Source organism: Empidonax traillii, unplaced genomic scaffold (assembly GCF_003031625.1).
Source record: "Empidonax traillii isolate 1590-97213 ecotype Southwest subspecies unplaced genomic scaffold, ASM303162v1 scaffold194:size798623, whole genome shotgun sequence".
Lineage (NCBI taxonomy): Eukaryota > Metazoa > Chordata > Aves > Passeriformes > Tyrannidae > Empidonax > Empidonax traillii.
In genome coordinates, this window is record NW_020955387.1 from 247,462 (window position 1) to 274,038 (window position 26,577).

Below are 26,577 nucleotides of genomic sequence, written 5' to 3' on the forward strand. Positions count from 1 at the left end.
TGGTGTGGCTGGGTGCCCTCTTCACTGGGTATAAAACAGGCTGGGCCCAGAGAATGGTGGGGATTGGATCTCATCCATCTCGTGGCCAGTCACAGGTGCTGTTCCCAGGGCTCAGTGTTGGTTGGGGCCAGTCCTGTTTAACATCTTCTTTGATGAGCTGGACAAGGGGATTGAGTGCACCCTAAGCAGGTTCACAGACAATACCAAGTTGGGTGGGAGTGTTGATCTGCTGAAGGGTAGGAAGGCTCTCCAGAGGGATCTGGACAGGCTGGATGGATGGGTCAGGGCCAGTTGCATGAGCTTCGGTGAGGCCAAGTGCCATGTCCTGCACTTGGGTCACAAGAACCCCATGCAATGCTCCAGGCTTGAGGAAGAGTGTCTGGAAAGCTGCCTGGTGGAAAAGGATCCTGGGAATGTTGTTTGACAGCTGACCGAACGTGTGGTGACAGTGTGCCCAGGTGGCCAAGGCCAGTGGCATCCTGGCTTGTATCAGAAATAGCATGGCCAGCAGGACCAGGGCAGTGATTGTCCCCCTGTACTTGGCACTGGTGAGGCCACACCTCAAATTCTTTGTCTAGTTCTGGGCTCCTCGCTACAAGAAAGACATTGAAGTGTTGGAACATGTCCAGAGAAGGGTAACGGAGCTGGGGAAGGGTCTGGAGCACGAGTCTTACAAGGAGTGACCGAGGGAACTGGGGTTGTTTAGCCTGGAGAAAAGGAGGGTCTTTACAACTACCTGAAAGGAGGTTGTAGTGGGGGGTGGCCTCTTCTCCCAGATAAGAGATGGCAAGACTAGAGGAAGTGTTGCACCAGAGGAGGTTTAGACTGGGTATTAGGAAAGATTTCTTCATTGAAAGGGTTGTCAAGCAACGGGACAGGCTGCCTGGGGAAGTGCTTGAGTTACCATCCTTTGAAGTATTCAAGAAATGTGTGCATGTGGTGCTTGAGGACGTGGTTTAATGTTGAACATGTTGATGCAGGGTGGATGGTTTGACTTGATCCTTAAGGTCTTTTCCAACCTTAACTATTCTGTGGTTCTAAGAGCATCTTGCTTCAGAGTGATACAGCAAATGTTATAGTCCAAGTTACTTTAAATAAAGCATATACTGAAATATTCCTGCTTTTCGTTTTCAAGGTGTTTTAATGCATGCAAAGGAGAAGAGGTCTTCTTGGCCTTTTGTTTTCATTATTGTAGGATTTCTGAATTAAACTCGGAACAAATGCATGATACAAAGTTGCACTTGAACGTTGTATCTTTGCATTTGAAGCCTGACAGCAAAAATTTTTTTTTCCAATGCTGATTTTTAAAATGCACTGCAAATAAGAGCAGGATGGAGTTTAAAGTAAAATATGAAAATAGTAAGTCATAGGCTTTTTTTTTAGTGTATTGACAATCACATAATTACACTGAAAACTTAAAATAAGCTTGAAAGTACAATTCCAATATGGTGGTGTGTCTTGATATAGCCATCCATGCTTCATTCAAATGACTGAATACTATCTCCTGATTATGCCTTTCCTCCCATAATTTTTTTTGAGTTCTAGAAGATGTAAAGGAGAAAATTATGAAAATGTTTAGCCCTGACTGACAAGAATGGAAAGATTCCTGCTCAAATCTGGAAATTGGAGAGTTTTGGCATGGTATTGCACTTACCAATGAACAGGGAATGAATTTATGTTTAAACTTTGGGAGTGTTCCCTTAAGTAATTCTGAAGAGAGGAAAAATAAGCTTAACATGTGGAAAACGATCTTCAGAAAGCAAAGTGAGAGAACTTGGGTTATTTTGCTAACATTACCTTCCAAGAGGAAAAGGATGAAATAGTAATTGACAGAAAACTAGCTACTGCCTCAGACATAGGGGGTTTTTTTGTTGTTTTTGTTTTGTTCTTTAAATACTGTCTGTCTATACCTAGCCTTGGGTTTAAGCCTTGGATGCATATAATTAAAAAAAAAAAAGTCTGAATATTGAAATGACTTGTAAATTATGGATAAGGGAGTAACAAGAGTAATTCTTACCGACTATGTCTGTATTGTGGGGCTGTTTCCCACCAGGGAAACTGCGAAGAGGAAGAGGAAGGGGATGGGGAAATGGACAAGTGCCTGGGTCGTGTCTCATCCCCAGAATGAAGCGCAGCTCCTCACAGGAGAAGCTGGAGAAACGAAGTTTGCTGTGAAGGGATGTTACAAAATCCAATTCTCGAGCACTTGGCATGATTGGAAATGTGATTATATTCAGTGGTAGTGAAGGATAGTTGGCATCTTGAAGTGTGGCCGATCTTGTGATTTAAATGAAAACATGGAAGCACAAGGCCTGCTCCAGGTATAGGGCCTGTGGGTCCTGTCCTTTGGTACAACGTGAAAATATTTATTATTTAATGTTATTTGAAGTGGTTGACACCCTCTGAAATGGTAATAACAAATTAAGACCTGTTTTGTAGGCATATGAAAACATACCTGGTATAAAAGAGACAGAACTATACCTCTATTTTTAACAAATGTGATGAAGCTGCATGTGAAAGTTCAAGATAAATGTTACTACATACTGAATTTACCAAATGGTTAAACAAAACTTTGATAAGCTGATTGTTTTGTAATCCTGAGAAAGAAAGAATTTAGGAAAAAGAAAAAGTGTAGTTTGAAAGTGTCTTCTAGTAACTCATTTTCATGCACGTTCAATTCTGCTTGTCTTTGTGTATACTGTTCTGTTTATTCCTAAATGTTATTACTACATTATCCAAAACAACAGTTAAAAAATATTTTAATTAAGTTTTTTTTTTTTTTTTTAGCATCCTGCTGGATGAGGAAGGACATATCAAATTGACAGGTGAATAAAGGGAAATTGCAATACCTGGATCTTTTCTGTTCATCATAAAATCTTGGCTTTTTTCTTTTGGTAAACCAATATGGTAAAGTAAATAAAAATTAAGTAAATAAGTAATTTTAACTGATAGGTAATTTAGCTGTGGAGAAAATAGTGTAATTGAAATAAATGAAGTACATAAATATTTCAATAAGATATCTGCTTTACAAGTATATCTGATATTACAGACCTATGACAATGTGGGGAGGGGAGGAGAATTCTGTAATTCCAATATTAGACAAATGGTAGAAGCATAACACTTCACATTATGGTAAAAGTATCAACCATGAGTGATTTTTATTTTTTTTTAATATATATTTACAGTTGGAACTAATTTTTTTTTCCTTTCAGATTTTGGCTTAAGTAAGGAGTCAATTGATCATGAAAAAAAAGCCTACTCTTTCTGTGGGACAGTGGAATATATGGCACCAGAAGTTGTCAACAGACGAGGCCATACACAGAGTGCCGACTGGTGGTCTTTTGGTGTTTTAATGGTAGGTTTCTGGTAAATGTAAATAATAACAAAACTGTGCTTTGCAAGGTTTGGTGAAACAAATAAAACACTAACCTTTAAGGTGAGCTTTACATGAATCCTACAAAGGAAGTCTAAATTAAATGAAATTAATAATGCCACAGAGTTTGGATCAAGAACATGGACTAGGTTTCATATCCACACCAACAATATGCCATATTTTTATCATCATTTAATTGAAATACTTTGCATTTATATATGTTTATATATTTGCATCTATAGTAGATTGAATGTATGGAGACCAAGAGGAATACTGAAGTATACAGAAAAAATACTGTCTATTCCAAAGTGGGGAAAAAATTTAGATGCAAGTTTTAAATTTTAATATACTTTCAAGAGGAAAAAGAAGATCAGTTCCTTTCTAATTAAAGTCTACAGTGTAATTAAAATTTAGTGAAATAATGACAGCTGTTGTTTTCACACATCACAATAATCTAAATGACACTGGACTGACCTGGGATATGGTTGCTCAGTTGCTTATGGTGTTTCTACAAGGGTTAATTACTATGAAGTTGCAGGTTTGGGGGAAATAATATACATAATGAATATAAATTTGGAAAAGAATAATTAATAAATCATGTGTGGTGTTAAAGGAATGTTGAAAGACTTTTAATATTTAAAATCTGTGTGCATTTAACCTGACGTAGAGGTTAAATAATTTTATTTTTAAAGAAAATGTTTTTGTTTCTTACTGCTTCTGCTACACAATTGTAACAGTGCAACTAATGTGTGTGCTTTATAGTACAAGAAGGACTCTTGTGTCTGAAAATAGGTCATCCTATCTCTTTTTAATCATTTAGAATGCTGTTGTGATCTGAAAACTGACTATGTAAAAGCAGCACCTGATAACTAAACTCTCTCCAGACAAGCACACACACTCCTCACAACTGCACACATCAGTAAGAACACAGTCAATTAAAAGATAATTACAATGTAGTTGCAGAATATTTGTTGTTGATAATACTAACATAATTAAACTTCAGCTTTACTTTATAAAACTGGAAAACATGATTTTGTGTTTATGCACGGTAAGTGCATATGGTAAAATTACAAACAACTGTAAGATGTTAGATGTGACTGGTGTAGCTTTCACAGTCTAAGTGCACTGCATGTTAAGCACTTCGGCTTCTACTTTGAATACAGAAACATGACCTTAAAAAACCAAATTCTCTGAATTAGTATATGGAATACAGTGCAGTTTTCTCTAAGACATATTTTTGTTGCTTGCTTTTCCAGTTGGTAATTTGCATAGACAATCTGTATGTATCCAGTTTTAAATCATTCTTAATTACTTTCTGTGTTGATCAAGACTTTAAGTAATGGTTGGTGTGGTGTAAGTACACAGCATCTAGACTGAGCAGAAATTATAGCATAGAAAGGGAGACTCTAAAGATAGCTCAACAAACCATTTGGCCTCTTTTCTTGTGCTGCTAGAAATGAAGTAATGTGTAAGCCATTGTTGAGAAATGTATTGCAGTTTGTCCTTTAAAATGGTGACAGTTTTAAGGGATGCCATACATCCAAAAACTGTCACCATTTAAAGCTTCATTTCAGAAGCATTGAGATATTGTCCTGCTGAAATAAAACATTATAACTAGGGAAAGTCAATATTGGCTTTTTTTTAAAGTACTATTGGCACATAATGTTGGAATATAGTATTTGAGAGGGGCAACACAGAATACATATGCTGAGCTGTTAATACAAATGTGTGTGCTTGTGACAAATTAGGAGCTTGCCAAACAACTTTGTATTTCAAAACATGCAGCACTACAAATTTACCTCTTAAAAAGTGGTTTTCTTTCAAGTGCAACTTGTGAAGAACCAAACACAAACAAAAAACTTTTCTTCTATTCCTTATACCTCTCACATCTTCCTGACAATTGTCTTAACTGTTGAAGTATTAAAGTTAAAAGTAGGATATTTTTTATGTTGGCATTATTATTAAATTTAAAATTTTTAAATATTTCTTGAAAACCTTTTATTTAGAGTATAAAATACCTAGTAGTAGTGAAGAGATAGCAGTAAGAAGTTTAAAATTTATTTTAATAAAATGGTGTTGTAAAGAATACTGTTAGTGCAACGTCATGCTCTTATTTTAGATCTAAGAATACTACAGTCACACATTATTAATTCAAGTTATCCATGTACATTTTTAATGTTTAGAAGGCTGAATGTCTGGGTCGTACCAGAAAAGAGAGGAATACGATACCTTGTGTTCAGTGTGACTTAAGTTTGCATAAGCTGTTCAGAGGGCTCCTTTAGAATTATTTTAATTTTTGTCTTTAACTGAAATTTCATTGAACTAAGTTATTTTGCAATTCTTAAACTAAAAAAAATCGTGATTTCTGCCTAAGAGTCTGGCTACCATGACTGCTGCCAGACTGCCTTCACTACCTCACTTAGACCTGATAGCCCTGCGTTATACTGCAGCCCAACAGAAGTGCCTTTATATTTATCTATTTTTACTCAGTCACTTTCAGAACAAATCAGTATTTTAACAGTGTCTGTTGCTTATTGCAAGGCACTGTAGGATGTGCATGTACATACTGTGTAGCTCTTGCGTGTTCCTTCAGGCTTTATTTCCACTGTATGCACATAGTAACCACTTCTCATCATGCATGTCTTTGTCAATCAACTAACCTTTCCCCCTTTTCAACAAAGGCTATGTACATGCCAATTTTAAAAATTTTTACCTTTTTAAAAATCTCTGCATGAGGAGAAATCATCACTAACTTTTGAAAGGGGAATCTTTTTCCCTACCCCCCACTTTGTTGAAAACTAAGAATACAGCTGTGTAGATCAAGTCTTCCAAGAATAAACTTTTTAGGCAGAATTGAAACACAGAAAGTTACAGTCTAAATTGTTCAGGCAAAAGTATGTAAAGCAAGGTATCAATGTAGGAAAATATTTTGCAGCTTTAAAAATGGCAAAGGCTGCTCAATGTTTGTAGCAATTTAAACTGTACAGTGAAGTTGTTTTGCGCAGACTTGATTGTTAACATGCATGAATTTTGGAAGGTTAAGATGCTAAGTAGTTTTGTCAAAAATTAGTTTTTGTCCAGGTAATGTAATTGATGAAAGTTTTACTCTATACAGTTTGAAATGCTCACTGGTACTCTACCTTTCCAAGGGAAAGACAGAAAAGAAACCATGACTATGATTCTCAAGTGAGTACACTCTTATTTATATATCTCATCAGGTATTCTACAGGGATGCCCTCCGGGCTGCAATATCTAATTTCTACTCTTCCCTCATTTTCAAAGGTACTGGTAAATCCTCACTCCCTATTCCATATTATTAATTCCCTTTGCTGCCTATCTAATTTGCTTTTCTATTCCTCCCCCATACCAGGTACAAAGAATTTCATAGCAGCTCTTTAATCTGTAATAATAACTTCAACCATATGGTCTTTCCCATCTTATTTCCATAATATTTTTTAACTTTCTTATCCTTTTTGATAACCTGTCCTTTTTTTTCCTTGGTGTTTTTTTTTTCTTTGTTTTAGGTTTTTGGGACTTTTTGAGAAAGTATTTTCTCTCCTCCTTTATCTTACCAGCTCCTCACCGTACTTCCTTATATTAATGGTGCTACCAACAACTTGCTTCCCCAATATTTCCTCTATTTGATAAAGTGCATCCTCCCTTCTCTACTCTCCTATAACTTGCCCAAGCTCCAATTTTCCCCTTGGCTATTTTCAGTATAGATTTTGCATTAGCTATATTGTGGAAATTACTTTCCTTCATGCAGTTAATGTTCTTGTTTTTGCTAATGAAGGCCTGCTTTTTCTTCCCTGCTGATTCCCCACATATCCTCTAAACTAATACAACCTGTGGCATAACTGCCCCACTTTGGGACTGTAGCCAAACACTGTGCAAACAAGTCTATTTCCTCATATCATAGGTTCACTTCTCTGTTTCCATCCACTTTAACTAATACCATTTTTTTCCATGAAAGCTCATAAGGCTATTTTAGTTTTCTCATTTTTTTGCTTTATTGTTTATCATTGTTCTTAGTCCTGTTACCACTTGTCTACCTGTATATCAAAGTTGACACTTCTTCTACACCAACAGCCTGTTTTGAAAAATAAATATATGAAATTCTTTCATATTTTTTTTAAGTAATTAGAATGTGAAAACCGCTAGACAAAAAACTCATTCTTTTCCTTGCTTTTGCTTTCATAATGCATAAGTTATGTTTTTCTTTGCCCTTGTTTTTCTTCCTCATCTTATTTGCAAATATATTTAGTGATGCTACTTTCTTCTGCTGGCTCAGCACCATGCCAGTTCAAAGCTCCATGTTTTGATTATTCAATGTCTGTAACTAAAAGGTTCTATCTATTCACAGCAATTCTCTCCTCCCCCTATTTACAAGAAGCTAGTCTGAGATAATTCTACTGCACTCTCACTTGTTTCAGGAGCCATGCATTTTTTTCTCTCCATGTCTCATGAGTCACATCTTTCTCTTCTTCCTTTTGCTTGCATGTGACTCCACTCTGTTCCTCAGCAGTCTTTTCACTGTTGCTATAAATATCTTCTGTATTCAGCTGCCATGTCGAATATTCTCGTTGCATCTCCCCAGTTAATTGATATTCATAGTCTTTGATAGCCCAGAGAGTGGTGGTGAATGGAATTGCATCAAGCTGGTGGCCGGTCACAGGTGATGTTCCCCAGCACTGGGTACTGGGGCCAGTCCTGTTTAACATCTTTAGCAACAATCTGGACAAGGGAATCAAGGGCACCTCAGCCAGTTTGCAGGTGACCCCAAGTTGGGTGAGAGGGAGTGGGGATCTGCTGGAGGGTAGGAAGGCTTTACAGAAGAATCTGGACAGGCTGAATCAGTGGGCCAAGGGCAATTATATGAGGCCAAGTGCCAGGTCCTGCACTTGGGTCACAACAACCCCACGCAACACTCCAGTCTTAGGGAAGAGTGGCTGGAAAGCTGTGAAGAGGAGAAGGATCCTGGGGTTGTTGGTCAGCAGTGGCTGAACATGAGCCAACAGTGTGCCCAGGTGGCCAAGAAGGCCAATGACATCCTGGCTTGTATCAGAAATCAGGTGGCCATCAGGACCAGGGCAGAGACCATCCCCCTGTACTTGGCACTGGTGAGGCCCCACCTCGACTCCTGTGTTCAGTTTTGGGCTCCTCAGTACAATAAATACATTTAAGTATCAGAGCAAGTCCAGAGGAGGGCAGTGGAGCTGGTGAAGGGTCTGGAGCTCAAGCTGCAGATCCCTGCAACTGAGGGAACTGGGGTTGTTTAGCCTGGAGGAAAGGAGACTCGGGGGAAACTTTATCACTCTCTACAACTACCTAAAAGGAGTTTGTAGCAAGGTGGGAGTTCGTCCCTTTTCCCAAATAAGAAGTGACAGGACAAGAGGAAATGACCTCGAGTGCACGGGGAGGTTTAGACTGGATATTAAGAAAAGTTTCTTCACAGAAAGGATTGTCAAGCATTGAGACAGGCTACCCAGGGAAGTGGTGCAGTCACCATCCCCTGAAGGTTTTTAAAAAGATGTAGTTGTGGCACTTAGGGACATGATTTAGTGGTGGACTTGGCAGTGCTGGGCTAATGCTTGGACCTGATGATATTAAAGGTCTTTTCCAACCTAAACCATCATAGGACTCCATGATTCTGTAATCACTTTCAGATTTCCTTTGAGCATGAATCTCTCAATTCCCTTGCCAACTTTATTTTTTCACCTTCTAGTCTTTGTAATTGTTATTAGTTTCAAATAGCAGCACAGAAAGTGCGCAGTGGGTTTTATGATGTAAAGATATTTTACCCTCTTCAATGTTTTGTACACTTATGAATAATAAAGTATTTTGCTGTTGGTAATATAAACAGCTGAAAAACAGAAGATATTTTAAAGTGTTTTCTAATAAGTTCACACTTGTTTTTTCCGGCTATATGTTCTCTTTTTATTTTCTGCATACTGATATATTTTTTCCTTAAATTTTTTGTAAAACTTTAAAATGGACATGTGTGCATATGAACTGGAATTTCCATAGTGTATCATTTAAGATATATTGCTTTTCTTACCTTCTGTTTCTTAAAATTCCACAGAAAATGCATTCTTCTTACACTACATGGGGTTTTGGGTTCTTTATTTCTCTCAACATTATCAAGACAAGTTTTCGTTTATTCTTGTGTGTTTTACCTAAAACTGAGAAACTCTGTAGTTTGAAGAAATCATAGGTTGCAGCAATAGAGTTCAATTTTTAAAAGATATTTTCTCTTTACTGAAGAGGTATGCCTTCATATAAAGCTTTCCTGTTGTCTATCAGGAATGTCAGAAAAAAATTGCTGTCACTCATGTAGTTGCATGCCATAGGAACTCTGAGGACCTGGTGATTGCCTTTTCTTCTGCCGTGTCACATGTCCAGTACAGGGGTTTGTGAAAGGTGCCCCTTCATGATGGAGAAGGAGCAGTGAGAGTCATGATCTCTGTAGTTTGCACGAGGGCCTCTAACTCACTCCACTGTGGACTGCAGTATGTACCAGTCCTTTGTTTCTGTCTGTTGAGTCACTTCTCCATAAGATTAATTGCAGTTGGTTTTGGCCTGGTTTTAGATTTTTCTAGGCAGCTGACCTTTCATGCTGAGCCTCCAGGGCTGCATCTTCATGTTGGTGGAGTTGTTTTGGATTATAACAGGACAAAGATTCCCACCCGCCCCAGCACAGTCCTATCATGCTTGTCTGTTCTCGGTCCTTCAGGAACATTGTAAATGTTACCATTGTGCTTTTGCAGACAGTGTGTTCCCTGCTTTCAATGTAGCTCTGTGATGCTTGACTATAAGCAGAAACGACATCACATGAACATGCAGTGGAATCACAAAATATAAAATGCATGAGTAAGAATTCAGCTGCTAATAGTGCATTGCAATCAGGAAGCATTGGATAGCCCACTGCCCGTTCCTCCACTCCACTGGTGGCCTTGATCTGCCAACATCTGTAGTATGCTATTGAAGAGCCCAAAGAAGGCAAAGTTTTTCAGACTTTTCCTCCTCCATGCCACTGACTGTTTTAATGCTGAAAGGAATGGAAAATTTTTTATTAATTCTAGTTTTAAAGTAATGAACAGTGAACCAGTGGCAACACATACGCACTTGCTGAAGTGTCACGGAGATAGACATCTACAAATACCTGAAACACAAGGCAGATCATGTCTTCTGACTGAAACATACACAAAGCTCGTGTCATGGACTGTTACAGAAAAATACAAGCTACAGGTTGAATTAGTGATGGAAAGGAGTGAATTATATCCCTCTTTACCATTGTTATAAGAAAAAGTGAGACCTAGTAACAGTGAGAGAATGGAGACTCAATGTTAAGTGGAGAGGAGAAAAATATGGCAAGGATTAGAAAACAAAACTAAGTGACAGAACTACAAAATTTTAAATTGAAAAATTGAAGACTGGCAAGTTGGAAAAATATTTTAAATAGATTGGTGAGGGGAGTAAAAAGAAAAAAGGAGTGATCTTTTTAGGTTTTTTTACCTGCTATTTTTTTAAAATGTCCTACCTTAATTCAGTTGCTGTCATCTAGCTTAGGTTTCCTGTTGTTTTTCCTGGGTTCTTTTGGTAGTTGTCCTATTGTGATAGTTTTCTCACTCCTAAACTGTCTTTTATATGAACTATCAGAATGGTTTGTTTGGTGTCATTTGGTAGTAACTGGACCTATAAATAAATAAAACATATTGCAAAACTTTACAAGTTTGTAAACTGTTATCCTATAACTATTCTTCTCTGTGTGTTTTGCTACCTCTTCCTCTACTTAATTTCTGGAGTCATTACTGAAAATATTATTAAAAAAAAAAAAACAAAAAAAAACAAAAAAAAAACCAAACCCCAAACATATTTACATGACTGACAGCACTTTTGCTCTGTGTCTGATGTCTGAAGGCAATTTCTCAGTGATGCTACTTTGTTACAGATTTTTTGAATGACAAAGGAAGGGAGAATGCAGAGTTAATTCTCACCTAAATATATTTGTATACTATTAATTATTTTTATTCTATAGGGCCAAACTTGGAATGCCCCAGTTCTTGAGTCCTGAAGCACAGAGTCTTCTGCGAATGCTCTTCAAAAGAAACCCAGCAAACAGATTAGGTAAAATGTTCAGCAAAATATTCAAAATTTGATCATAATATTAATAACATCAGTGATAAATTTTAATTCTTGTGTAAAATAGGCTTTAAAGTAAGAATGTAGGTTGCCTGTTTGTTCTTCTAGTGATCAACAAAGTATTATCATTTCCGCTAGTCATACATCTAAAATTAATGCAAAAGAAATAAGAAATAATTTTGCTAACCATTCCTTTGACCAAGGAGAAAACAGTTCACAGGCATTTTTCTTCCTTATAAAAGGAGCAGGTCCAGATGGAGTAGAAGAAATTAAGAGGCATGCATTCTTTTCCAAAATAGATTGGAATGTGAGTATCTAATTAAAAATTAATTCAGTGAATTTCTTGGTTAAGTTTTAGTGGTGTCATATAACTTTTCCATTCACTATGTGTTCCTTCTCTTCAGAAATTATACAGGAGAGAAATTCATCCCCCTTTTAAACCCGCAACTGGCAGACCTGAAGATACATTTTATTTTGACCCTGAGTTTACAGCAAAAACTCCAAAAGGTAAACAGATAACAATGAAGTTATTTACATAATTAAAAAATAGAATTTGAATGGATCAGTTTTGCACTGATCCATTCAGAATTTAATAGAAAGTTGTCTTTACAAATTTAGGATGTTACCAAAATTTCACTATTCTCCTACAAAAACATAACGCATAAATGCTGCTATATGTAAATATTTTAGTAAAGTACTAAAGTTGTATTAGAAAATTATGTGATTATCAGTTGTGTTTCCAGATGATATATGCAAAAGAATTCATTAATTATTTGTATTTTCATCCTCAGAAACACTGTCTGGAAATTCCAGTCTTTGTATAGAATAAAGCTGTAGTTTGCTCCTCAGCAAATAATCTCTATATGAGACATAATCTCATATCTGTATTTTAAAAACTCTACTTGTAACTAGACAATGTGTTTTTCAGATTCACCAGGTATCCCACCCAGTGCTAATGCACATCAGCTCTTTCGGGGATTTAGTTTTGTAGCCATTGCATCTGATGATGAAAGCCAAGCAATGCAGACAGTTGGAGTGCATTCAATCGTCCAGGTGAGTACATCTACTTAAAAAAAAAAATCGGTAGATCAGTAAATTCAAAAAAAAAAAAATCAGTGCTGTGTCTTGGTGGAGGGATTGGTTCCTTCCTGACAGGATGAAGTACCATGACAAAGTCATTATCAGCTTTTATACAAGAAAAGTAAAGATCCGATTGTTTTATCTAAACAAAATCTCTGAAGGTGCAGGACCTGTTTAATTACTGACCAGCTACAGGTGTAAATACGCTTCAATCCTTAAATGAAAACATTCTACCATCTCTACTGATTTAACTCTTTAATATCAAGCCATAACTATAAGATAGAGGAGAATAACAGATGTCTTGACTTTTTTTCCCCATGCATGAAAATGTCAGTTGATTCCTCCAATGCAGTAGTAGGAGGCACTGAAATACAATTGAGGATTGTATCTGAATGTTCTGGACTGCTGTGCATCTTGGAATCCATGACCCAGGACATATTCTATCTCTCCCAAGCCACTTTAAGTTAATTTGCTATTCTGTGCTATTTTGTGACTGATTTCAGTGTATCAGACAAGTCAGTGTTACAGTTCGTGCTGGAGCTTTCGCTTCCTTGAAGTACTAGAACGACTCCAGTACAGCCTCCTGTATAATTGTGAGGTTGTCACTTTTAATAGCCTAATGCATTTGCTATTCTTAAATATTCTGTTACTGCCAGTGCTGCTTATTTTTGTTCAACAGACCTCTGGGAAGGTGCAGTTTTCTGTGAGACAAGAAAGGGGTGAGCCTCTTGCTAGAATGGGGAGAGGCTTGCCTTGCCTCCTTATGAGGCTGAGGTCATTCCAAAATACACTGGAGAGTTTACAACTAGCAGGGACAAAAGCAGATGCACGTGCAGGAGAGAAAACGGAAAGATCTCTTAAAAAATTGTTTTTCTGCCTCCTCTTTCTGCTTTTAATAATTCTAATTTTACTGAGTCATGAAAATCAACTGGTGATCTAAACTGTATTGAAAATTTCTTGATGTATGGGTACAAAATACAAAGGTGGGCTCTATGATAGGGTTTATTTGTATTTTGCACTGCACAGGTATTTTGAAGATGTCGGAGAAAATAAAAAACAAAACCACAATTTATTCAGAACATTAATAACTCTTGTATTTCCTTAACATTGTCATTGTGTCTAGAATAGTCTCAACATGCTTTTTTCTACACGTTACTGTTTCATGTGTAATAAAATTTTGAAAATACAAGCTTATATCCTTTTTTATTCTCAAGAAGCTGTCTGATTTGATATATGCATAGGATTATTTCTGGTCCTGATATCTTGGTAAAAGTTTCTTCAAGCTATTCTGTGCTGCTTCTTTCCCCCATAGTTTTGTGGATGAAATTATTTCTCTTTGTGTATGGTTTCCTTCTCTTGTAAAGGTCTGTTTCTCTGATGCCTTTCCTCTGTGCCCCTCAACCACTTCCTCACTCCTATTTCCTCTTTTCTGTGCTGCAGGATACCCAGATGGTTTCCTGCAAATGCTTTGCATCCTTTGCACAAACTCCTTACACTAGAACACCATTTCCTTCCCTTACAAGAGTGAACATTTGTCCTTCTTTCAGCTTTTTATTTCTGTGAAAGGATTTTTTGACTGCCCTGCCATGCAATTCCATTTAATTATATTCTATTCAGTATGTCTGAATTCTCCAGCTGGCATTCATCTGTCTATTCAGATAATAGAAACAAATGATACCTTTTTACCATTGTGGTATCACTATTTTATCTTGAAGTCTTCTGGGTTTTTTTGTTTGTTTGTTTGGAAATTCCATTTTTAAGTCAGTAATCAGAAAAATAATTCTGTCAGTTTCTAAAATACAGTGTGCAATATTTGCAATATATCTAATTTACAATTTATCTCTAATTTACTAATTTTAAACAAAAGGTAGTGCCTCTTTAGACCACTTTGACATTGTATAGTCATCAGTTTAAAGTTTGAAGCAAATCAATAGGAATTTAAAAGAATTTATTTTGATAAAAATATCAGTTATATATTAAGAATAATCATCAATTGATAATGTTATTTTGGTAGCAGTTGCACAGGAACAGCATTCAGTTTACTGATGGATATGAAGTAAAGGAAGATATTGGAGTTGGGTCTTACTCTATCTGCAAGAGATGTATTCATAAAGCTTCCAACATGGAGTATGCTGTAAAGGTAATGACTGTTATAAATCACATTTTTCAGAACATAAAAATTAAGATAATTTTTAATATAAAAATATATTATATGCAACTGTGAACTATACTAGTCAACCCAATAGAATATATATTGGGAGATATTTCTATAGTATTTCTATGGCTTTTGTTATCGATATGCTTTTTTGGGTGGTGAAAAGCAACCTTCAGTCCTTGAATCACCTATATAATTATGGCAACTGATAAGAGCTGCAAGATTGCTTCTAGGAGGAAATGTGCTACGAAAAACTTTCATGACATTTATATTTTTTTTATAAATGTAATTGATTACTTTTATTCAAACATAGTTATGTATGGTTTTTTTGCTTCCAAAGTAAATTCATGAATTCTCAAGTGGGTAAGGCATTGGTAACAGTGTTAAGTCTGGTACAACTTCCAGAATAAACTTCAACTCTGTCTTTGCTTCCTAGTTTTCAACAAGATTTTAATGTTGTTATTATGTTATTCTATTGGGCTTTCTTAACACTTCTTTGAAGGCATTAAATTCTTAGTTGAAATCAGTAGATTTCCCAGAACTGCAATTACAAGGTTTTTTGTCTTTCTGTATAACACTGTGGGACTGAATGGTTACTATGAAAGCAGAAATATGGATTAGCAGATATTCTAAGTGGAAAAATAAAAGCAGTCTTTAAATCCTGTACTATGAGAGAGTTCTCTTTTTTAATTGCTGAACAGCTTACTACCTAATTATGTAGAATGTGAAGATGAATTATGTTTTGCTGTACCCTTATATGTAGATTGCCTATTGGAGACCTTCCAGTTTCAATCTGGTAGTTAAATACTTATCTTTATTCTGATTCTGGCCAGGAACAGATTTGATTTCTGTGCTTTCAATTTGAAGTAAGTTTTTGAAATTGGAAGAAAGTATGGCATAGCTGTTAATTCCCTCAGCTACAAAACTTACTGTGAAGATTGCCTCACTTTTTCTATTGCCTCTGTTAAGGCATTTTTTTTCCTCAAGGAATCAAGACAAAAGGAATAAGGTGATCGATGTCTGATGTGTTAGGATGGGCCTGGTGGCAGTAAGGGCATAAGATGAAGGGGTAAGATAGAGATGGAAAAGACATTATAGGAAATTCTACAATTCAGGAGGAAAAAACTGAAGAATGCTTTCTAAATAGGGCAAAATAATATTTTTTTTTGTTTACAGAGGGAGAACTTCAGAGCCTTATAGCAAGTCTCCAGAGATTCAAATGGACTTTCATAATGAATGCTTTCTCTAAATTTTTTATTCTCTCGTACTTTATCTTTTGCTGCACCAAATATTTTTTTGAGATCAGTTCATTAACAACATCAAACCAGTATCTCATCTTAAATTAGGAACTTCCTATTTTATTAAATAAAGGGTGACTGAAGACTTATCTACTAAACAGCTTTACATTGTTTATCACAACCAAAGGTATCAGATCGCTTATCTTCCAAAATTCTTTTCAACAGAGATTTTTTTTCATTTCTTAACATTTTTTGCTTTGCCTTGCTGTTCCAATTTAACCAAGTGGATTTGGCTTATAATCTGTGCCCTGTACAACAATAAATATTGTTTAACTGTTTATGCCAGTAAGCACCCCGAAGTGTTACACTATATAATATTCACAAAAAGAATTATACTTCTGTATCTATTTGCTCTTACAGATTATTGACAAGAGTAAAAGAGATCCAACAGAGGAGATTGAAATCCTGCTGCGCTATGGACAGCATCCAAATATTATTACCCTAAAAGATGTAAGTAGCATTTTAGAGACATCCTTTAGTGTATTATAATTGTGTATCACTTTCTAATTTGAGAGATGACAAACTGCATGTTTTAGATTTGTGTTCATGTTTTTCAGTATTTAAAAATAAAACAATGTCCCAATGCAATTTATTCAACAGTATCTAGGTTTTTTGCAGACATTTTCTTTTAAAGATGCTCATATTTTGGTACAGCATAATCCTAAAGATTCAAATAACTCATCCTTCATAAATGCTAGCACAAGAATAAGTCATTTGACATTGGCTGTATTTTAAAGCAACAAGCAAGTTTTGTTTTTTTTTACTTAACTTTGAATCTGCTTTGGTCTACATTAATCAAAAGCAATTTTGATGTACATTATTATATAACTAAGAACTCACTGTTAGCTCAGTACCCGAAGTAATTTTCATGGACAGTTGCAAGTATTACTCAATATTAGACAAAATCTTTCCATATTCATGATTATCACTGTTTTTTACCTATTATCTTTGTCTGGTCTTTGTCTGGAACACTATCTAGCTATTTTTACTTTGCTGTTTGCTCTGACCGTAGAAATGCTCTGACCATAAAAAGCAGGGAATAGCATAAGTTAGGAGGTAGAGGTTTTTCGTAGTAAACAATAGATTCTGATGATCTAACAGAAAAAGAAAATTGTCTTTCTCCCCTTGATTATTCTTTAAAGAGGATTAAAAATTAAAAAGGTATATGCTTAATGACTTTCTTAGAGTGCAGGAAAATATTCTGGTTCCCCAAACCAAACCTCAAGCAAAACAGCAAACCATTTCCTGGAAGCTGAGCTCAGCTGAAGGGAGATTATCAGACATTTCAAAGTCATTAAAACAATAGCTCATAAATACTGTGGAGATGAGCACTAGAGAACTCTGCAGGAAGTTCTTCTACTATAATCTGTCTTCACCTTATCCATATCATATAGTTCGGCCCTTTCTTGGATGAACAAAATAAGGCAGATATACAGGGGAGCCCACCATGGAACTTACCTTACTGCAGGCTGGATACCATAATTGCAATCCCACTTTCCGTTCTGCTTCGTGCAGACAATAAAGCAACTGTGCTAAACAGAACCTGCATCAGCATTCATGTTGCTCTTAGTGCTGCATGTTGGCTCGTGTGTTACTTTAAGTCATAATAGAGGTTATGTTATTTAAGTGGGAAGGCAAACGTAAGAATATGGGCACTTACCTGAACTTTAGCTTTATGAATATTTTACACTGAGAACAGAGAATCCAGGCAACCTTGAACAGTTGCCATATATGCTGAACTATTTTACTTTGTAATTAATTTTTTATCACCATCAGTCATCTTTCAGCAGGAACCATCTTTCATGCACAGCAACAGCAATACACAAATAGGAGACTACAAAAACAACAACAAAAAAAAAAACCTTAAGCCCAAAGAGAAAGACAGCAGACTGTGATTCTCACTCACTTCAGCTTCAGATCAGTTCTCCAAGCAGACATTATGGATGTCCAGTGTAAGAAAAGAGGTGTAGGATTCATATATAATAGAAACTTGTATATTATTCAATACTATAAGAATTTAACATTAAGTTTTCATTGTCCTAAATCTGTAGATCCAAGGGGCAGATTGCTTGCATATGCCACAATATAGTGGTGTGCTATTGCAACTTTCAGAGGAGACAATAAGGAGTGTTTTTCCTTCAGGTCTCAAACTTTAGCACCACGTCTCATTATAAAAATAAAACTCATTGTTGATTTGCTCAATTTTTCATTCAGTTCTGCATCAAATCTTAAATGCTTCTAATCTGAAAAACCAAAATAAAACACTTCAGCATTTAAGTGCCTGTCTGTGGAAATAATTATTCTGCAAGAAATAGTTTCTTTTCTTCTATTTCAAGAAGAAATGCAGTAATACTGGAATTAAGCTTAAGATGGAAATTTGATTTCTTGTTCAGCCTTTTTATGTTATTTAATTCTGAAGGTGTTTGGATTGAAACAATGGATATTCAAAAGACCAAATTATTTCTGCAGTGCACAGTCCTCTGGGATTTTGCTTCTGATTGTTATCAGTGGTCTTTTTGAGTTGCACAGTATATAAACAAAAGAAGGAGCTATATTGTGCTAACTCAGATGTCCTTCTTATCCAATATCCTGCCCCTGACAGAGGCCATTAGTGGATGCCTAGGAAACAGTGTAAGAACAGAGGAAGCACACAGCTTCCAACAAAACATTACCTACAAACTTCCTGTGCCAGGCCATTATATGTATGTATTTTAATGTATTCATTACTGTGCTGTAGCAGAACTTTTGTACTGAGTTATTTAAAGCATTGCTTGAAGAAGCTTTTCTGATGCATTTTAGAAACTTGAATACAACATATCCAGTCTCCCTGTCCAAGTGCTTATTTATGAGTTAAAAAACCCACCTAACTATATATATGTAAAATCTTACTTCACTTTGCAAGAACCTTGTTTTCTTTCTCCATTAAATTTTATGTACCTACATTTGTTTCTCACTGTAGTTTCTTCCACTTTGCCTGGTAGAGAAGACATACCAGCTGATCTTTGGCTTGTGCCCAGAGTTAATTTAAAAAGTAGGGTCACATTTATGATCTTAATATAATACTGTGCACCAGACTGTGAAGAAAACTTCAACAGTATTTATTCAGTGCAAACAACTAAGTTGATAATACCATTAGAGGCATGGGGGCGAGGGGAATGGTTTGTTTGGGGTGAGTTATTTGTGGGCTTTTTTGGCAGGCAGACAGGACTGGCAGATAAAATAGTAACTAAATGCAGATTTCGCTTGAATGCCTTCTGCAGTGCTGAGGGGTGTGTGCTCTGTCTGTCAAACGAAATAAGCTTATTTCCTTATGTTATACTAAGATTACAGAAAGCATGCCTATTAAAAAAATATCCAATCTAGTATCTACAATTAGGTAATTCTGTTTTTCAATACTGTGTAATGTGTAAAGTCTTAATACAAACACATTCAGAAGATCAGTCATATTTTGTGGAGGAAAATTTCTGTTGAATGATATCACAGAAACCCACCATGTCTTCCTCTCCTTAAGATCAAAAGCGTGTAAAGCCTGCAGAATCATTTCTTTAAAATTCTTTCTCTTTTTTTTTTTTTTTTTCATTTGGTGAGAAAATAAATCCTTTTAGTATAGTTAAGAGCACAACAATTTTGAAGCTTAGAACTTTAGTAGCATATATTTCCGAGAGAGCTTAACACAAGTAAATTGGGATGAAAGCTTTTTTTCCTCTTTTCTGTTATTTAGCTGATATCTATTCCCAGATTTATTTTAGTACAACTTGGATAGTTGTTTCTACTTAAACTAGTTTGAATTTCAAATGTTTTACTGAAGAAAATAATTTCAACATCGCCACAAAAAATTGTTTGAAATGATAATAGGGAACAGAACCTGTAAAAGTTTTCACCCAATCAGGAATCAGTTCTGGATGGGTGGTTTGAGCTGAGCCAAGGCCAGGTTGGATGGGGCTTTGAGCAACCTGAAAGGTATCCCTGCCTATGGCAGGGGGGTTGGAACAAAAGGGTCTTTAAGGTCCACCATTCCATGGAAGTGCAACTGAAATGCTCAAGGAGAGACCTTAAAACGTGTTTGGGTATTGCTCAGTCTGGAGCGCCCCCTGGCGATGATATAAAATAAATCCCAACTACTGCTTCCCTGGAAGATAAAAGCCATGCAAAAATTAAGCCATTTTCCATAACTAGAAGTAAGGGCTAAAATATACATATTTTATAAATTTTAGACTTCAGTATAGGCTTTATGTGCTTCCATTTATTTATTTTTTTTTCTCACTGTTCAGTTGGAATGATCTCTGTTCATATTTGTAATTTGGTGCAATAATTGCTGCTAGAATTATCTCTGCTTTAATTAGACTAGCTTCCATTTTCTACTACTTAATTTCTCTCGTGTCTAGTTTAATTTTGTTTCAGTAGAACTGTTGGGGGAAAGCTACATGTTAATCATCCTTTCTTGTCTTTAAACACGTACATGTCAGTATTTTTATGTTGTTTCATTACTACACCACCTTTTTGTAGAGGGTTTTGTGTTCATTTCTGAAGATGAACCACGTTTGGATAGTGTGTGGGTTGAGAAATATGGGAAAAATAATCAAAGAAAACAGCTTGTGGACATACCTGCACTATCTCTGAGCATTTCACAGGAAGACAGCAGAGAATAAACGTTTTGAAGTTTACATATTTATATACTTTTTGCAGGTATATGATGATGGAAAATATGTATATGTAGTAACAGAACTGATGAAGGGAGGAGAACTGCTGGATAAAATTCTTAGGCAGAAATTTTTCTCCGAACGGGAAGCCAGCGCTGTTCTGTTCACAATAACAAAAACGGTGGAATATCTCCATGCACAAGGGGTAAGTTTTCATCTCGGACAAAATGTTTATAGTTGTTAATATTCTTCTCTTTCAGAAGCATAAATTCATATCTTGGTACATTCTTCTGTGTGGTAATTAAGTAATTCTTTGTAAACAATTAAATTGCAGCAGGAATTTGTGTTGAAATCAAAACGTTCTTTATCACCTGTTTATGTGTTCAGATGACTGAGATGATGCAACTGTTTCTGTTGTTCTTCATGCAGTCTGTCAGCAGTTCTGTGGAATATGCAGATAGTGGCTAACAGAGAGGATACGAGAGGAAGAAAGTACAGGAAGAAGTGCTAGGACCAGTGCTTTTGCTTACCCATAGGACCTAATATAATTCCAATCTCATCCTGTGATAGACCCTGAAAATTTATTTTCCACCCATTGCACTTGTAATTTCTTTGACTTCTTGGTTTTGAAGAACGCTGTTTATAACTTGTAACTCCTGTGCCATAGGGTCAGAAGTTGTAAGAGACTCTTAGGAGACAGAAAATAGACACTTTGGAAATTACTCTGGAAACAGAGGTAGTTCAAATATAGAGAAGGACGGTGTGACAATTGCATGGCAAGAATGACAAGCTGTGTTGCATTTTTAAGTAAAGAAGAAAAAGGGAATAGAGAAAAGGCAGGAAGTACAGGTGCAAGGAAAAGTCAAGTTGCTCATACGTGATGTTAGTATCCAAGGAAAGATGCTTTGGAACACATAGTACTCAAATTATTTTAAGTAACAAATAACAATTCAGCCCACACTGTCATTTCTGGAAGCTGTTATTCCAGAAAATTTATGGTCAAAGTTATCTGGTATTTTATTCTGTGATTCATCACTTTCTCAATCACTTGCTCATGTGTGTGGTTTTGAGTCTGTGTGCACAGGATGAGCATCCTTGGCCAGCAGCACCCCTGGGAATTATGAACAAACCTTGATACCTTCTATATGGAAATAGAGATAACAGAATAACAAATCATAACTTGGTTCGTTCTTGCCAAATGTGGCCAAAAGAGGCCCAGTGTCCTTGCATCAAGTAAGAGATTTTAGGAGCCCTTGTTTCTTTACCATAGACCTCTGTAAATATTGGCATTTTAACTTATATTAGGCCACCTTTGGAACTTTGGCTTTTGGAAATTTTCAGGTCTTATGTTAAGTACATCTCCACATGAAAGATGGCCATATTATGTAAACAGTGAGCACTTCAGTAGTCTAATTGTTGTCTGGAAGAGTCCTTCCTGTTTTCAGTGGATTTTCCTGTTGTAACTCCTTTGGACTCTGGAGGAGCTCATTTGAATATGGCATTATGTAATATCTGGTTTGACAGACTCTGAATCTGTTCGCAGTCTCCATAATCCTTCCCAGGAGTTTCCTCATGGACATTCATAGGATACTTTTGAACTGAAAAATTAGCTAAGTAAGGAATGAAATCCATCTCTCACTCAAAGCATTCTAAAAGCATACAACAATTAAAGATTGGCACAATAGACATCACTACAACGATAAACAAGATAATATCAATATAACCTACACAATCTGACATATTTTTTAAAAAATTATATTTCTAAATATTTTCAAAATTTAACTTTGATAAAACAGCTTAATACAGGGACATATTTATTATTTGATGTAAACATTTTGATTGCTTGAGAATTAGCATTTGAATTTGAACTAGACTGTTACACTTATTCTTCCCCCTACTTGAGAATTGCTTCTTCCAAAAAAAGCATAAAACTCAAGCAGACTGATTCTAGAAACTGCCAGATCCCCAGATCTGTGCTGCTTCTATTGCCCACCTTTTCCTTTCTACTCCTTTTAGAATCTATTTTAAAAAAACGTGAAGGATCAATGAGAGTAAAACTGTGATTTTTTTTTTTTTCTTCTGCCTCTTGGAGCAGTAGAGGATGTTTCACTTAGAGAAGAAGGTTTCTCATCTATTTGAACACCAAAAAACAAGGGCTATCAGGACCTGGTTCTCTCATACACTGATATCTAAAGCCAGGATGTTCCCCTTGACATCTACTGTTTCAAGTCAAATTCTTTAGTATCATTTGTATATTTCAGCTTACAAGGTGCTTATTTCCATAATTTTGAGCATTTGTTTTGTTAAATCTGAGAACTGCAAAGTATTTGCAGGCTGAAAAAGTCTCTACTAACTAGACTGTGTGTAACATGGCTTTGCAATGTGCAAGACCCTCTGCACTCTTTTACTTGTTAGCCTTATATTATTTACTTTCCTGAATCTCTGCTCACCTTGGAGGAGTGTGTAGAACTTGTGCTTTCTGCACATCCCTTATTTGCAGGAGTTTGGGAGTATCTTCTTGTTCCAGTGTGATTACCTTCTTTAAATGTTTCACCACAGTCTCTTCTGTTCAGATTTAACCATGAAAAGTTGTGTTTGTTATTAATAAAACACACAGGACAATCAGGAAGATAAAGGCCTTCATGTTCCGTTAAATATTTAAAGGAGGACATTTAGATTCCCCCCTATTGTTTTAGAGCTGTGTATACCCTTTCCTTTAGAGAGAGCAGACTCTGGAGGCTTTAGGCTATTTTGTCTTGTGAAAAAAATGTAACAGGTCATTACAGATGCCCGTGACTCCAAAAGACATTACTAGGCAAAGGTTCTGATTTAAAGAGCCTTGTAGATGTGCATGTTTAAAAGGAATTTTGTGATTCAACCATTAGAACAAGACATCTGGAACCGTCTGTACAAATAAATTAGGGAGGGGTGGGATGTCTGGAGGGAGTTCTGTAGTTAAGGGTTTCCAAGTTAGAACTGTAGTATTCCAGACACCACAAAGCATCAGAACCCTGCAGCTGATGGCACAAGCTGGAACTCTGGAAACCGAGGGGAGATTTGAAATTGAGTAGCAGAATTGCTAATTCTAACAGAAAGCTTTTCGTGTGTTTAACTTATCTTATTTAGCAGTTCGTTTTAATTTTTTCAGGTTGTTCACAGAGACCTGAAGCCTAGCAATATTCTTTATGTTGATGAATCTGGTAATCCAGAATCAATTCGAATATGTGATTTTGGCTTTGCAAAACAACTGCGAGCAGAAAATGGTCTTCTGATGACTCCGTGTTACACAGCAAATTTTGTTGCACCAGAGGTAAATAGCAGAATAGCTTATGTGCCTTGATTTATCTTAATGGAATTTTTTTACTAGTCAGATATTTTTTTCGTTCTTGCATAACAAGTAGAATCACTTTGCAAACACTAAAAATTTGAAATCTTACTATTTTTATGGCATAATCAAAGCATTTCTGAGCAGGTTTTTCAGAAAAAAAAATTTGTCTCCCTCAGGTTTTAAAGAGGCAAGGTTATGATGCTGCATGTGACATATGGAGCCTTGGTGTTCTGCTTTACACCATGCTTACTGGGTAAGGGTAATTTGATTTTGCTTCCCTATAGAATAGCCAACCAGTATAAAAAGAAGAAGAATAAATGTGGGTCCACTGTTACATATACTTCTATCAAAGCACTGATTAATCTCAACTTCGGGGTTGAGAATATGCTTTGCCTTTAGCGGAATCCAGATTTGCAGGGACTGATGTGAAAAATTCTTTGCTTCTTAACGTTTCATCCATTTTAGGTGTTTAATTTCTGCTTAAAGGTGATTTAGGACCAAGAATTTGTTTCATGTGAAAATTAGAAGATCAGGCAGTATAAATGTTGAAGAAAATATATGTTACAAATAAACTTGCAATGCATTAAAGCCTGATTGTGTACAAAATTCAGCCACTGAATAGTTTGAAGTGATGCAGTTAGGATACGTGTGATAGAAAAACATTTTATATGCAATAGAAATGAATTGTAATATGATGAAAAACAAATTCAAATATAGTACCACAAGTTCAAAAGATGTTTGGCAGATGCAATAGCAACTAGATTTATCTTTTCATGCTGGGTTATTAAGGTTGCCACTTTGGTGGAAAAATCTGCTTTTCAGACCGAACAGGGAGGGAATACATGCAGTCAGAACAGATCTGTAGTCTGGGCCATGTGTTTTAATGTGTTAAGAGTAATTTATTTTACAACTGTTTGACTGTCTGTTGCATATAATTATGCTGAACTCTTTGAATCTTACAATCAGATTTATAATACCTATTGAGATCTACGTTATGGGAGTTTATTAACATAGAAATTGTTTGGTTAAATAGCTACACGCCTTTTGCAAATGGTCCTGATGACACCCCAGAGGAGATTTTGGCCCGAATAGGTAGTGGAAAGTTCTCTCTCAGTGGTGGTTATTGGAATACTGTTTCAGACACAGCTAAGGCAAGTATATTTCCTTTGTCCTTTGGGGGATCAGAAATGGATTGCAATGTAAAATGGTGCTCATAATGTATATTTTATATCATATATGATTGGGTTTCGCCCCTTGTTATGTTAAAATACTGATCTCATCCCTTATGTGGCTGGAATTTTGTCTCCTGTTTTTGATCTTTTCATGTTTCAACAGTCACTTGCATGTAGGAGGAAAAACAGGTGTGCCTTACGCTGCAGCAGTGCACAGCTGACCTCAGAAATATTTTATCAGTATTTTATCAGTATTCACACCCATGCACAGTTATCCCTGGTGAAAAATGCACTACTAAAGCTTCACGTAGAAGCATGACATTAAAAAATCGTACAGACAGTCTAAATCATGATAATGAAAACCACTGAAGTATTACACTTTTTACTGCATTTGCACAAAGTAAAAATATTGGACAACTTTTTTGAGAAGTACATCAAGTACACCAAATAGACTCTAAACTTCAGTGTGCAGTATCTTTTACACCCCTTCTATGTAGATGCTTAAAGTGCTAAAGTTTTCCTTATTTAGTTGGATACCTTCATTTTGTGTTACCAAGTTTCCATTAAGTCACATAATTAAAAGACATACTGTTAGCATTGCAGGGTGATTTTTCATTTGTTTTAAACTGACATTATGAGCATATTTTTATACCTCTGAAATCTTCAGTTTGGAACTCTAATCTGTTTTAAAGCTGAAGATTTACTGTTATTATTTGCATTGACTCTTTGTATATTATTGACAGGACCTTGTTTCAAAAATGCTTCATGTTGACCCCCGTCAAAGATTGACTGCAGCCCAAGTTCTAAGTCACCCCTGGATAGTTCACTGTGACCAGTTGCCTCAATACCAGCTGAACAGGCAGGATGCTCCCCATTTAGTGAAGGTAAGTAGATATTTTCAGATTGTTGTATAGCCAAAAATAGTGTAAACAAAAGGGGGTTGTTTTGATTTTAAAGTTAAGGTAGCATGTGTTTCCTCTAAATACTATTTAGAAATTGTTATGACTAAGCCCTAAAATGAACTTGTAATATGTAATAGGATTTAATGAGAAACCACTTACAGGGGGTAAATCTAAAATATTTTTAAAATACTTTAATTTTCTTGTGTTTGAAATCTATTGGACTGACTTAGACTGGAAGGTTTAACTGTTAGGAAACCAGCATAAAGAAATCATTCTTCTGATGGTGAAAAATGTTGTCAGGTGACTCTAGGGGAGCTGAAAAAAAGCTTAGCTAATTTTACAGTTTCAGAGGAGGGTTAATTGTCAGTAACTAAAATAATATACTTTGTGTTCACAGTAAAAGCTGTGAAGAAGTCAAAAGGGCATTGTTAATTACAGTGGTATCATACTGTTCTGCAATCTGTCTGAAACGAGATCTGGGTTTGAC

General features: G+C 36.0%; 1 protein-coding gene across 3 annotated transcripts in view; it reads left to right on the top strand.

Annotated features, from left to right (window-relative positions):
* RPS6KA3 (ribosomal protein S6 kinase A3) overlaps positions 1–26,577 on the top strand; it is a 77,142-nt gene that overhangs the window by 45,979 nt on the left and 4,586 nt on the right. For 2 of the 3 annotated variants that reach the window (XM_027886763.1, XM_027886765.1), the window contains 14 exons: positions 2,788–2,825; positions 3,213–3,355; positions 6,489–6,559; positions 11,412–11,500; positions 11,758–11,822; positions 11,920–12,022; positions 12,444–12,568; positions 14,610–14,735; positions 16,409–16,498; positions 20,735–20,893; positions 23,837–23,998; positions 24,193–24,269; positions 25,050–25,167; positions 25,932–26,072. In XM_027886763.1, coding sequence (XP_027742564.1) covers positions 2,788–2,825; positions 3,213–3,355; positions 6,489–6,559; positions 11,412–11,500; positions 11,758–11,822; positions 11,920–12,022; positions 12,444–12,568; positions 14,610–14,735; positions 16,409–16,498; positions 20,735–20,893; positions 23,837–23,998; positions 24,193–24,269; positions 25,050–25,167; positions 25,932–26,072 — 1,507 coding nt within the window. The remainder of the gene's footprint in view (positions 1–2,787; positions 2,826–3,212; positions 3,356–6,488; positions 6,560–11,411; positions 11,501–11,757; positions 11,823–11,919; positions 12,023–12,443; positions 12,569–14,609; positions 14,736–16,408; positions 16,499–20,734; positions 20,894–23,836; positions 23,999–24,192; positions 24,270–25,049; positions 25,168–25,931; positions 26,073–26,577) is intronic. The other variant, XM_027886764.1, reaches the window with a different exon arrangement.